This window comes from Dasypus novemcinctus, chromosome 6 (assembly GCF_030445035.2).
Source record: "Dasypus novemcinctus isolate mDasNov1 chromosome 6, mDasNov1.1.hap2, whole genome shotgun sequence".
In the NCBI taxonomy this organism is placed as follows: Eukaryota; Metazoa; Chordata; class Mammalia; order Cingulata; family Dasypodidae; genus Dasypus; species Dasypus novemcinctus.
Genome location: NC_080678.1, coordinates 117,132,126 through 117,145,301, shown reverse-complemented (window position 1 = coordinate 117,145,301; position 13,176 = coordinate 117,132,126). Strand labels below are relative to the sequence as shown.

Below are 13,176 nucleotides of genomic sequence, written 5' to 3'. Positions count from 1 at the left end.
TCTCAGGGCTACTGTTTATCATGCCAGCACCTGGCAGTAAAGCCTTTACAAATCCAGGAGTGGTCCCCCGCCTTTGGTGAAATACAGCTCCTTTTATACTTCCTACAAGATCAGGCAGAATGTTTTCCTTGGCTAAACCAATGGAGATGATTTCCTTTCTCTTTCTGTCAAGTCTATCATTGGTTGCCTGAAATGCGATTGTAAGGAACAATAAATAAGTTTGTGTTTATAAATTTTCAGACAATGAAAATGAAAATCCCTAATGAACATACCTGCCCACTCTGGTCTACCTTGGGACTTTTGGGCATGCACTGTGTTCTCTAAGAAATTGTATTTGCATGCTTACAGGGAGCGTATGGCTGGCTCCTGCTCACCCCAGGTGCCACCTGCCTAATTGTCTAGACCAGCTGCCTCAGACTTCATGTCACCCAACAGTTCCTATAAATCTGCCCTACCAGGTCATCTGGAATGACCAACAAATAAGAGCCATTTAATCTCAGTGGGCTTTATGTAATCTCAAACCACAAACTATTATTTCTTACTATTTGCCTGCTGTGTGCGTGAGCATCTAGCAAACTCCTAGAAGCAGTATCTGACCCTGCATCTGTCCGCTTCTAGCAGATTCCCAAGCAGCCGTCATCAAAATGAATCAAAAGTGTGTTCTCCATCAGAACGGGACAAGGAACTAGAAATATTTATGGGTGCATGGGCACAAAAATGCAGATGAAGTTAAAAATGGCTATCAAAAAAGAATGTTTCATAACTCGGTTTCTGTGGATTTTTTTTAAAGGAAGAGACGATTACAAAGTATTAAAGTCAGTAATAGAAATGAGTTGTCTACAAAGGAACTTCTTTCTTACCCTGATGCTGTCAGATGCACAATAAAGGATTGTGTGCTGCCAGAGACCCCATGGCCAGCCAGGGGCTGCCTCCAGCATGTACTGGGGGGACAGATGAGGGCTGGGTGGGGTTTGCTTCCTTGAAAGAACACAAGTGCTAGTGACAACAGCTCCACACCTCCTTTTCCCTTGTTTCCTCCTCTCCCTCCAAATGCCTAGAACAGGGGTGGGTGCAGTGGCCTCTGAGCATCGTGAGTAATTGCTGGGTTACCACGTCCACCCACGAAAGCCCTGCCTTTACCCACTGTCGGCAAACAGGGCGATGCTTACCTGTCAAGTCTCCTGACATCACACACGGAATAGCAGTTTTGCCTCACATCCTTTTCCAAGGAGGTGGCCACACCGATGCGTCCAGTTCTCGGTGAGGTCCACGTAAGTGAGGGAGGGAATCCTGATGCCGGGTCAAGGAAGGGGCCCGAGGCTTCTCTCTGTGGGTGCTGTGTCTCTCCGGTAGCCCTCTGGAAGGACTCCCGCCCAAGAGCCAGGACTTGCTCTGCGACTGGTGATGCACCGCCTGCCTGGCTGTTGTCCCCATCCCTGCTGGAGCACCGCTCCAAGGCAGGGCAGGTTTTCCTCAGGGACTCCTTGCCTACCCAGAGCCCAGGAGTCTGTTAGAGAAATGCAAAGCACCCTGAGCCACATTTGGAGATTGCTCCTTTAAGGAGCGAAAAGGTCTTGGTCCATGGGATTTTAGAGCAGAGCTGGCTCCCCAGGGCAGTCCACATCCGTGAGAATCCAGCTCCTGCACCTGCTGCCACTGGCACCTGAGCCCCGCACTGAGTCATCCCAAAGCCCCTTAGCCTGGGGACTCTTGGGAAACCCCCAATATTGTGGTGGTTTTTATGTGTTTAATGGAGAAAGAATCTGCACATTTTAGACCAAGACAAAAACAGAAGTGACCGTGACAATCCCACTTTTTAGTAAGAAATGTTTAGGGGATTTTTGGGTGTGTTTTTGTTTTTCTGGGTTTTTTTTTTTTTAGTTTTTTGTCTTCCTCTGTCCTCACCCAGGAAGCCTCATTTTCCCATTTCCCTGGCTCATCCACCCTACCCTCAGCATGCTGCCCTCTCCTAGAGGGCCTCACTGCTCAAAGCACGAGCTGATCTGGCTCAACTGCTAACGTCCCTACCGGCCCTTTGAGGTTGGCTGTCGAGGCCTTGTTAGCCCTGCTCAACCTTCTGAGATAAAAACATACAAAGCTGTGTATTATCTTCTGAGTTAGAATCTGAGTCTACCAGATTCATTGTCTTTGATCTATTTTACAACTCTGTGTGAATAAATATTGTGGTTCTTTGAATTCTCTTTTCAAACCAGCGTCCTCCCTCAGTGAATGAGTTAAATAAAATCTTTAACATGTATTCATTTTTATATCTGCATTATGGCCATGATTTTCCCTTTTGTTGAACATTCTTTAATACCACCATCCCACAGCCTACATGGATTTTGCTAGAGCGCACAGACTTTCAGGCCAGTTCTCACCTGTAACAGAGGAATCTTTACTTCTGCCCCCCACCGAGTGGCCTTGTGACCTCTCTGACTGTGCACACCCTACTGTGAGAGGGGCACAGCCCCAAATATCCAAATCTGCATAAGTATTTGGCTACAAACCATAACCACTTACTACTCAGCTGGTATAATGCATTATAATGTATTATAATGATATAGTACATGATCAAGGAATGCCCAAAGCAGAAATGTGTCATGGATGAGATTAAAAAATATGTATATATAGCAGTTATCCTATTTTCTTCAGCATGACTTGGGGAGACCTCCAAACCTCACTTTGAAACCATTCTCTCCTACCAAGTCTTCTCCAATGCTCCCTCCACAGCCATCCTCCAACCTCTTCAAGACTCCAATCAAGAGAGCCTGCTGCCTTTTCATTATCACCATCTCCACCTGCAATGTCCCCTTTCCCTCTTATCCATGCTTAGAGCCCATGACTCTGCCCAGTAACCACTCCTTTCAGAGGAAACCCCAAGCTCCCATCCTTTGTGCTTCTGTCCTCATTATATGTAATGTGCAGGCATTTTAATTCCAGTACCTGGTGAAACCACATGCATACACCATGTCTGCTTTGGAGCAACTGATCAGATTTACTTCAAATGTATGACTGCAGATCTCAATGGGCACTCAAGTGCCAGATCATCTTTCTCTACTTCCTTAATAAATTCAGTGTCTGTGGTAGTTTGAGACTGCATGTACCCCAGAAAAGCATGTTCCTAAAGCTAGTCCATTCTTGTGGGTGTGAACATATTGTGGATGGGACCTTCTGATTAGGTTGCTTCAGTAACATGTGATCCAGGGTGGGTCTTAGTCCTCTTACTAGAGCCTTTATTAATGGGATGAATAGGGAGACAGAAGCAGAAAGAGCCACAAAAGCAGGATGCTGAAGGCAAGGAAGCCCAGAGGAGAAGAGGCCAGCTGATACCGCCATGTGCACTGCCATGTGACAGAGGAGTCTAGGATCACTAGCAGCCATCTTTAGAGAGAGAATACCTGATGGTGCCTTGGTTTGAATGTTTTTCTCAGCCTCAAAACTGTAAGCTTGTAACCCATTGTTAAAAGCCAACCCATTTTGGTATATTGCAATTTGGCAACCTAGCAGACTAAAATCATCTTCCCTCTCCTCAAGTCTCCAATAACTCAAAAGTTGACTTGGCCTCTTTCTTCACAGTAAGAATGGACACAACCAGATGAAATCCTCCATCTTCCCAGAGCAAATTCTACCAGCCAACCTGCATCTTATCCCCATGTCCTCCTCTACCTCTCATCCACCCAATTTCTCTGCTCTACTTCATAGAAAAATTCTTCAAGTGAATGTCTGTACTTACTATTTCTGCATCTCCCCCCTTCTCTCCTGTACCCACCCCAACCAGACTTCAGATGATCACCCACTCAGCCAAAAGGAATCTCTTTAATCAGGGTTCTAATGACCTACATCTTTCTACAGCCAAAGGACAACTCTGTTCTCATTTCACTCTACCACACAGCAACATTTGACACAATTGACCCCTTGCTCCAACTTGAGGGCTTTCTTTACCCAACTTCTAAGCTCTGCTCTTGCCTTGCTTTTGTACCCCCTCCCTGGCTCCTTCCTCTTGGTCTCATTTCTCTGGACCATACCTCTCAATATTGCAGGGTCCCATGACTCACTTGTCCCACTTCTTGTCTTTACCTGTACTCCCCCCCAAGGTAACTTTATCCAGTTCATGGCTTTAAACATCTATGTGCTGATAACTCTCAAATTCACCCTCTCTAGCCCTGACTTCATGCCTATTCTCCAGAAAAGAAAAAAGAAAAAAAAAAACTTTCTTAGTGACATCTCCACTAGATGTCCTGTAAGCATCTCAGTTTTACATGCTGTTGAGAATGCTTCTCCTCCATCCACCCCAAGCTGCTCAGCCTGAGCATCCCTTCTCTTACTTAGCAAGTGATACTACCATTCACCCAGGTGCCCAAACCAAACTTCCATTGCTTTCTCTCATAGCCTATCAATAATCCCATGATTATTGATACCTCCAAAACGTATTCCAAATCTGACGCCTTCTCACTTATGATTCTGCTCTAACCCCAGTCCCAGCCACAAAAATACCTATCCAAATGATTACAATAGCTTCAACTCATTTCCCCCCTCCAATCCATCTCTACCAGGAATCCATGTGATCTTACTAAAGTAGAAATCAGATGAGGACACGCTCCTGCTTGAACCCCCAGTGGCTTCCCATCATTGCCAGGATGGAATTAGTACGTACTATGACCTACATAGTCCTACCTGATCCCAGTCCTGCCTATCCCTGTGACTTCTTTCCCCTCCATCCTCCCTTCCATTCACTGCAGCCCAGGCACACCTGGCTTCTCTCTGTCCCTCAAACATCCAGACTCATTACTGTCAGAGAGCCTTTGCCCTTGTTGTTCCTCCTGCCAGGAATGACCTTACCCCAGATCTTTGTCTGGATGCTTCTTTCTCATCATCAGATTTCAAATACTCCTCCCTGACCACACTAGCTAATCCCCAGGTACTCTCAGTAGCATCATCCTACCTGATTTTCTCCAGAGTGCAGATCCTGATCTCAAACTCACTTCTTTCATCATGTATGTACTTGTCTCTCCCCCTACACTAGTAGGTGTACTCCCCCAGGACAAGGGCTCTTTTTTGTTCACTGCTGTGTCTCAGATACTTGATGGAATATGTGCAAGTCCCTTAACTTCTACCACCTCAGAATCCTCATCTTTAAAACAGTATATCAGTACCTACCTAGGCAGCAATTGCATATTAGATTAGATTAGAGAGTGCAGGCAGGTTTCCAGACAGCACCTAGGGTACAGCAGAGGCTCAGGAAGTCTGGGTCCCTTCTCTCTTCCCTCTTTGTCATTCACAGATTTGGAAGGTGTAGCAGTTTGATATTATTTATGAATCCCAAAAAGAGATACTGACTATGTTTGTAAACTGGTCTGTTTCTCTGAGCATGATACCTTTGACTGTATAAGAGTCAGCTGAGATGCCTTTGATTAAGTTATGTTAAAATTAGGACTTTGATTCAACACACATCATTAGGGCCTGTAGAGTTGAGTTGCTGCCCCCTTGGTGGGCTATATAAATGGATACTCAATCAAGAACACTGAAGTAGATACATGGAGAGGAACACAGAGGAAGAGAGACAGCTCCATAGTCATGGTAGAAGCCCTGGGAAGAGAGATGAACCTGATAGTCTACAGCTGACCTTGTGAAGAGACCAAAGCATCTCAGCCCAGAGAGAAATGAGCCCTCCAGCCTACAGCTGAGATCAGAAGAAGCTGGGTGCATGGAACCTTAAGAGGAAGAGGAAGGCTGAACCCTCACAGACATCTTCTGCCATCTTGTTTCAACATGTGGCAACAAAGTTTGGTGAGGAAGTAACTTTGAATTGGACTCCTTAGGGCCTTGTGACTGCAAGCTTCTATCCCAAATAAATACCCTTTATCAAAGCCAACAGATTTCTGCTACCTTGCATCAGCACCCCTTTTGGCTAATACAGAAGGTTCTCAGAGTTCCTCTCCTTCACTCAACAGGTTGACTCTTCTCAAAAGCATCCCCCCCAAGTCTTGACTCTCCTCTACTTAAACACTCTGATGGCAAATAATTTACTCTCCTTGGGCAGTCACTGTATTTTGTGGATAGTTCTGGTGCTAAAAACTTTATTCTAGAATCCGAGGCCTAGAGAAGTGAGGTAACTTTCCAAGGCCCATGAACCAGCTAGCAGCAGAACAAGTTCAATAGATGCCACAGATGCTGCTTCAGGATGAAGACACTTCCTCAGAGGTGCTGGAGGCTCACAGCTAGCCTTCCACAGGAATTGCCCTCAGCTGAAGGGGCTCCCTCACCCTAGGTTTGCCCTCTCCCTGGTCAGTCTATCCCCCAACACTGGTTGATGCTGAGATGCAAAGGCCCAGGTTCTCCTGCCCCTATTCAGGACAGCTCTTCCCTATCCCAAGCTTCTCACAAGCTTCCGCAGGGTCAGCTGAGGGTGCAGGGGCAGCTGCACCATTTTCAACTTCTCTGCCTAGTCCTGCTTCCCTCCCCTCTCAGGTGTGGTTCCAGAGAGCCCTCCCCAGAAACTTCCCACCCACCAATCTGCTTTAGTCTGTTTCCTGCAGACCCAATGGACAGCCTCAGGCAAAAATCCTTGACCTTCCTGCTTTCAGTGCCTCTTTTCTTGGCACAGCACCACCCAAGCCCTCATTCATATTTCAGGAAGGAGGACATCTGTCCTGTTTTTTTTACACTTCAGTCCTCAGAATGAAGTACCTGGTTTTCTGTGCTCTGGTTATGTGTCTACTTTCCTTTTTCTTTATTTCTGCTCCTGGAGGCCCAGGCTGCTGGAGAACCTGGCTCTAGAAGTTCTACAGTGAAGAAATAAACATCTACAGGAAAAGTCAAATGTCACAAGAGGCAGAAGTAGGGAGTGGAAGCCCAAAGGAGCAGGCAGAGATGCCATCTCATGAGCTTGTCCCAGACTGCGGTGGATGTGCACCCGTTTGGACATGGTCTTGGTCTTGGTCCACATTCTGGTGGCTGTGGACCACTGTAAATAGGGTCTCCTGAAGATGTTACTCCAGTTTAGGTGTGGCCCGGCTGAATGAGATAGGGCTCAAATCAGATTACTGGAGTCCTTTATAAGCAGAGAGAAAGTCAGACCGGAAGAGAAGCCACAGGAAGAGCGAGAAGCTAGAAGTCAATGGAACCCCAAAGAGAAAGGAGACACAGCTGCCATGGGCATTGCCATGGGATGGTAAAGCCAAGGAGTCCCAAAGATTCCCGGCCAGTCAGAAGATACTGGTCCTGGGAGGACGCTCACCATCTAGCTCTGAAACCATTAGCCAATAAAGTTCCATTATTTAAACCAACCTATCTTAGGGGATTTGTTTTAGCAGCTAGGAAACTAAAGCACAGACTAACTGAGCATGGGGACCAGCTGATTTCCTACCCTAGTGCGAGAAGGAGGCCTACAAGCAAGGACGAGCTTCTCAGGACCCACCACGCAGGAAACCTAATACCTGAGCCCGAGCAGGTGAAGAGGGCAGAGTGTTCCGTGTCTTACCTGCCATCCCTGGCCAGTCCCAGCCTCCTGCGGGGCTCCTCAAAGTAGATGGAGCACCTCCTAGGGGAAACCAAAGTGTGCGGTGAAATCCAGGGCTGGGCACATCTGTGGCCACCAGGTGGGCACAAGCTCCCTCCTCTCCCCCACTCTCCCCACGCTCTCCCTGGCGCCTGTTTCCTCTCCCCCCTCTGCCCATCTTGATCTGTTTCCCGGCTCCAGAGAACCCTGCAGAGTGTAAACTTTTCAAAATGCAAGGGGCAGATGCTGCAGCCCGGGGTTCCCGCAATGGGCCCTGTGCGGAAATGGGCCATTCCTATTTGTGCCAGGACCTGCAGCTACTGGTGCTTTTTCTTCAGAGAGGGTGAAACAGACTCAAACACGTGACCGTCCCATCTCGACCCCTGGCCCCCCAGCTCACCTCCATCTCAGGGGCCACAGGCCCTTGCGGTCTCTTCCCTGCCACACTGCAAGAGCCTCCTCTGCACTCCTGCCTCTCCAAGGTCAACCCCACGCCCCACGTTCCACCTCGCTCGAGGGTGATCTTGCCAAAACGTAGCTAAAACCAAGCCCCCTCTGCAACCACCAGCCTGCCCTCCACGTGGGCTCAGCCCCTGAAGCCCGTTCCCACCTGCCGTGGCCTCTGCCTTCAGCCCCCGGCCCTTGCCCCCTGTGCACCCACATCCTAACCCCCACCAGGCGGAACCTCTCAGGGCCCCGGGCACGTTTCCCCTCCTGAGACGATCTGATATTCTCCCTCCATGGGCCCTATTTCCTCTCCAGCCCAGGATTTCTTGGCCTTGGCGCAGGACATTTGGGGCCAGCGCACTCCCTGCTGAGCAGACCTGGCCCGTACACACTGGGACACGGGGCCATGCCCGCCTCCACCCACCAATGCCGGGAGCACGTGGCATCCACCTGCGCGCACATGCGCATCCACCTGCGCACATGCGCACTCACGCCCCAGCTGTGACAGGCGAAAGTGCCTCCAGACCTTGTCAAACGTGCCCTTAGAAGCAAAGTCCTCCCCGAGACCCTCAGATCCCCCTTAGCTGCACAGGACGCCCACAGAACACCCCTCCCCACCCCAACTCCCTGTGCCCTGGTGCAAACACCGCATTAGGTTTCTCTGTTTTTTTCTCTCATGGACTTATTGCCTGCGGTCACTGTTGTTTCCTTGTCTGTCCCTGGCACCCCCACCATGAACTCCAAGACCTCAAGAGCTGTCGCCCTGTGTCACCTGCAGTGGCGCTCAGAGAACGGCTCTGGGCTTAAAGCGTCAGCCCGGGGCACACGGGCGGCAAGAGACACAGGGGCACAGGGGCTGGCTCCCCACCACAATGGACAGGCCTGAGCCAGCTCTCTCTGTCCCTAGGGTTGGGTCACTTCCTGGCAGGCTTAGGGCTGGGTGACCGCACCCCACCGTCACCAGCCCAGGCTACTGAGCTCTGCCTTGAGCTTCCCAAACCGTTGCCCACTCCTTTCTCCAGCTCCCCTCAAATGACCTGCCCTTGTCCGGGACTCTGGCTGACACCATATTTCCCTGATATTTTGAACTCTCAGTATGAGAGTGGCCACTTCTTGCCCTCCCCATTTTTCGCTGACAGGAAATCAATGTAACACTACACACCAAATGCTGTAAATTTGGTGGAGGAATCAGGACGAGGGCAGCGAGGCCATCGCTCTAGTCCTTTCAGTGCTCTTACTCAGCTCCCAGAACCTTCCAGAGTGTGAGGAGGCCTCGAGCCAGCACGGAAGCCAGGGGTTTCTCATCTGTTTCCACGACCTTCGGCAGCAGCAGGGCCTGCTCAAGGGCAGATTTTTAAAAACCAAGATGGAAAATGAAACGGGAGGCTGTTCCACCAACTGCCGTCTTTGTGTGAGGGGAGATGCGGCTCCACGCGTGATACTGGGGAGCCCAGGGTGTCCCCCGGGGGTGGGATGGAGCGGCCTGACGACAGTGCCGCCGTGGGGTCCCCCGGGGGCTGGGAGGCAAGGCCTTGGGGACCTTCCGTACACGGCCAGCGTGACGTCGCCGGCGGAGAGCGCCCCGTTCTCCTCGGCGGGCTGCCCCGGGAAGAGCTTCTCCACCCTCAGGAGACTGTTCCAGGGGACACCACAGCTTTCACTTTCCATCGGCTCGCAGCTGAGTCCCAAACCACTGGAATTCTTTTTCAGTTTGATCTCGAACGTACAACCTGCGTGGTAGGAAGTCAAGCAAACAAAATCCTTCAGTCGATGGCACGGATTGGGATCCGGCCTCAAAATGCAAATTATCAAGGAGATGGATGATTTCTAGTTCACATAGGAAGACTTCATTTTCCTCGTTTTTAATATCTGAGTCCATTACACACGGTACAGGTCAGGGCTGTTCAATAAAAATAAAATGTGGGCTACAAATGTAACCACAATTGGAAGTTCAAAGCTTTCTAATAGCCACCTTTTTAAAAGAGTGAAGGGAAACATAAAATAAATATTGATCATATGATTTAATTGGATATTCCAAAATAGTACCATCTCAAAGGGTCATCAAAGTGACACAATTATTGAGATGTTTTACATTTTTTCTTGCATACGAGGCTTCAAAATCCAATATTTGTTTTATTAATTTGAGTTGGCCATACTTCAAGTGCTTAACTGCTGCAGGTAACAAGTAGCTGTCTTAACTGGAGAGTACATTTATAGTCAACAACGTTTACAGTTTGACATATGTTTTGTGCCCATGTACAACATACTGGCCCTTGGTAGAATTTGCACCACATATATTCCTGTTGCATCAATTTTTAGTATGCTTGAAATTCAATTTTTGCCTAATTAGACCATGCTGACTATTATCATCAACTCTACGGACAATATTTTTCATGGTCATTTTGTTTAGCTGTGTGGCCTGTGTGGGCCAATGCTACCAAAGATGAGCATAGCATCTGAAACCTAGCTACTCCCCCCCACACACTGCCCTTCCCATCCTGCTCGGTGCTCAACACATAGAGGGGCAGAGCACGGCCAAGGAGCGTGACTGGGGCCAGAATGAGAGCGTTGGAAGCAGTCCAGGTGGAGGTGTGCTGTGCGGCCAACTTTCCCATCCCCTCAGCTGGGATCCTCAGTTCAGTTCATACTCAGTTTCTCCAAGACAGAGTTGGGGTGAGCAGAGGAACAATGAAAGAAGAAGCCTCCTTGTTTCACCACCGAGTGCTACCCTCGGTCACAGCCAACCATGCCCCCCTGATCACCTCCCCTTCTGTCCAACGTGGAGGTCCTGTCGCAGGACTGAAAGCCTCTACCACGGGACTGGAAAATGGCTAAGTACCACATTACGGTATTGTAAGGCAATAGGCACTTTCTTAGCGGGAAACAAAATCAGGAGGGGTGTACAGAGAGATTACCCCTCAGAAGGCATGTAATTATGCCACTCTGAGCTGATGGTGGGTTTGCTGTTGAAAACGATGACAAGAATAAGGATAGAATTCCCGAGCATCTTCCCCTCTCACCTTGCCCGGCCAGTCCTCAGGTCCTTGGCTACAAATGCCCTGGTTGGAATGTCATCCTTAAATACCTTCGTGCAAATGCTCTGGCCCAAAAGTCTCAGGAAGGCTGAAGGGCAGGATTAGGTCTGGTAATCATGTAGGGACAATACTTTTGTTTTGCAGAACTATATATGACTAGCTTGCCTCCCAACCCCATTAGAAAGCCAGCTGCATCATCTCCCCTGGCCCTCTTCTTCTGAGAACAGAGAGGAAGCCTCCCTGCCTTTCCCCTTTGAGTTGATATTTCAAAAGCAGCACCCGATGACAGGACAATAGTAACACTCAGTTCACTCTCCTCTCACCATCTGTCACTGAGACACAGCTCATGGGCCTGCCAGGCAAGGTTGTTACCAAGGAAACAGCTGAACGTACATCTCCCATCCTGTCATTGGCAGAAGGACTCTGCTGAGCCATCCTGAGGCCTCTGCTCTCTAAGACCAGCCTTGCAATCTACAAGGAAGGGTGAGCAAACTCAATTCACACTTCATATGGCAACTGGGAGGCCCTCCCTTCACCCTGCAAATGCTTCTTAATTTCCTGATGCTTGCATTAAGCTACTTCACTTGAATCTCAAATCAAAATCTCCAATCTATTTGGTGGGATCCACACCCATCTTTCTAGCTCCCTGTTGGACAAGTAAGTATATGTGGGAGTAAAATGTGTCCCTCTGTTTCCATATTCAAGGCCAAACCCATCCCCTCTCCTCCTTCCCCCTCTTTGCTTTGCCTCCTCCCTTTGCAATGGCTCTCAGCATGTGGACCCCTATGCAGTGAGGCTCCCAGGGGCTGCACTTGGAGTCATCTGGCTCTCCCCCTTCTGCCCTCCAAATAGTCACCTGGTTTCTCAGGCTTGCAGGTCGTACATTAGAAGCAGCCCCCCCAGTGCTTCCCCTTTCCCCATTTCCTCCCCCAATGCCAATGCCCAGCTGGACTGGGCAAGAGCCAGCGAACTTGGCTTCCTGGGTCCTGCCTTTGCCTCCCTCATCCCCACCCCCTCATGTCACCAGTGGACTGGCCTAAAACAAAAATCAGTCGTGCTACACACTTGATTCAAAGTCTCCAATGTTTCCCACTGCCCCAATCCAATCCCCCAGCATGGCACTCCCTCCAGGCCTTTTCCAGTCTGGCCTTCAGAGGCCTGATTTCCTTCTGGTTTGATTCCCTACCCCTCTCCCCCATATGGTCTATACCCAGTTGGGGTTCATGGACGAGTAGCTGGGCCCCTCCTGGCAGCCTTTTAGAAATGCCAACTTCTATCCTGGGGACATGGCCCTGCCACCATCATCTCCTGCAGTCATCATCCAGCGCAAGCCTGTGATCCCAGGGTGACAGCTCTTACCTGTTGTCACCCCCACTGAGTCAACCAGGTAGCAAAGTTCTACAGGGTTGTTCCTTGAGCACAGTGCCCAGCACTTAGTAGGTGCTCAGTAAACATGCACTCAGTGAGGTAGAGGGATAAATAAATTAAGAAATGAACACAAGCACAGGCCAAGTGCTCTGCTCACCCAGGTGGGCCCTGGCAGTGGGAGAGGGCAGGAGGCGGATGCACTGGGAAGCTGCTTCAGAAGCAGAACCTGTAGGTCTTAGAAACCAGCTGAAGGTCTGGGGGATAAAGAACAAGAATGAAGGGCTTCCTTTCACCAGGGAAAACAGGGAAGTAAACAGTCGTAATTTGAACTGAAATGCAGAGAGCAGGATGCTTGGGAGCAGAGGGCAAGGGCAATTACTCCAGGCTGGAGAGGTTAGGGAGAGCTTACTCAAGGAAATAACACCTGACGTGAAGGCTGACGCTGTTAGCCAAGTGACGGTAGCAGGGAGGGGGGAGATGGAAGGTGATGGCCCTCCTGGTGCTAGCCATGTCATCATTTCTTCTTCTCGTAAGAACAGAGGGTCCTAATAAATCGCTTCTCAAGATATGTCAGACTAAGTTGCCAGGGTAAGTAACTTCACCATAAATCAGCAGCCTGCTTTGGGAGAGGAAGCCAAAGGGACCAGAACCATGCCCTGCAGTTGGCTGGAAGGGGCCCTGGTGGACCTTCAGTCTCTGCTGCCTTCCCAGTGATGGAGAAGGCAATGCCGGCTCTGAGGCTTGGACACTGGGTGGTTACAGAGCCCACCTTTAGGCAGAGGACCCAACACAATAAAGTCTCTTCTAGGTTGTGCCTGTACCCTGCCT

General features: G+C 49.5%; 1 protein-coding gene across 1 annotated transcript in view; it reads right to left on the bottom strand.

The window, feature by feature from the left end:
• The window catches only part of LOC131278946 (FERM and PDZ domain-containing protein 2-like), a 38,094-nt gene that overhangs the window by 9,377 nt on the left and 15,541 nt on the right, over positions 1-13,176 (bottom strand). The window contains 3 exon segments of the mRNA XM_058299578.1: positions 7,481-7,540; positions 9,486-9,675; positions 11,304-11,451. Of these exon segments, the coding sequence (XP_058155561.1) occupies positions 7,481-7,540; positions 9,486-9,675; positions 11,304-11,451 (398 nt within the window).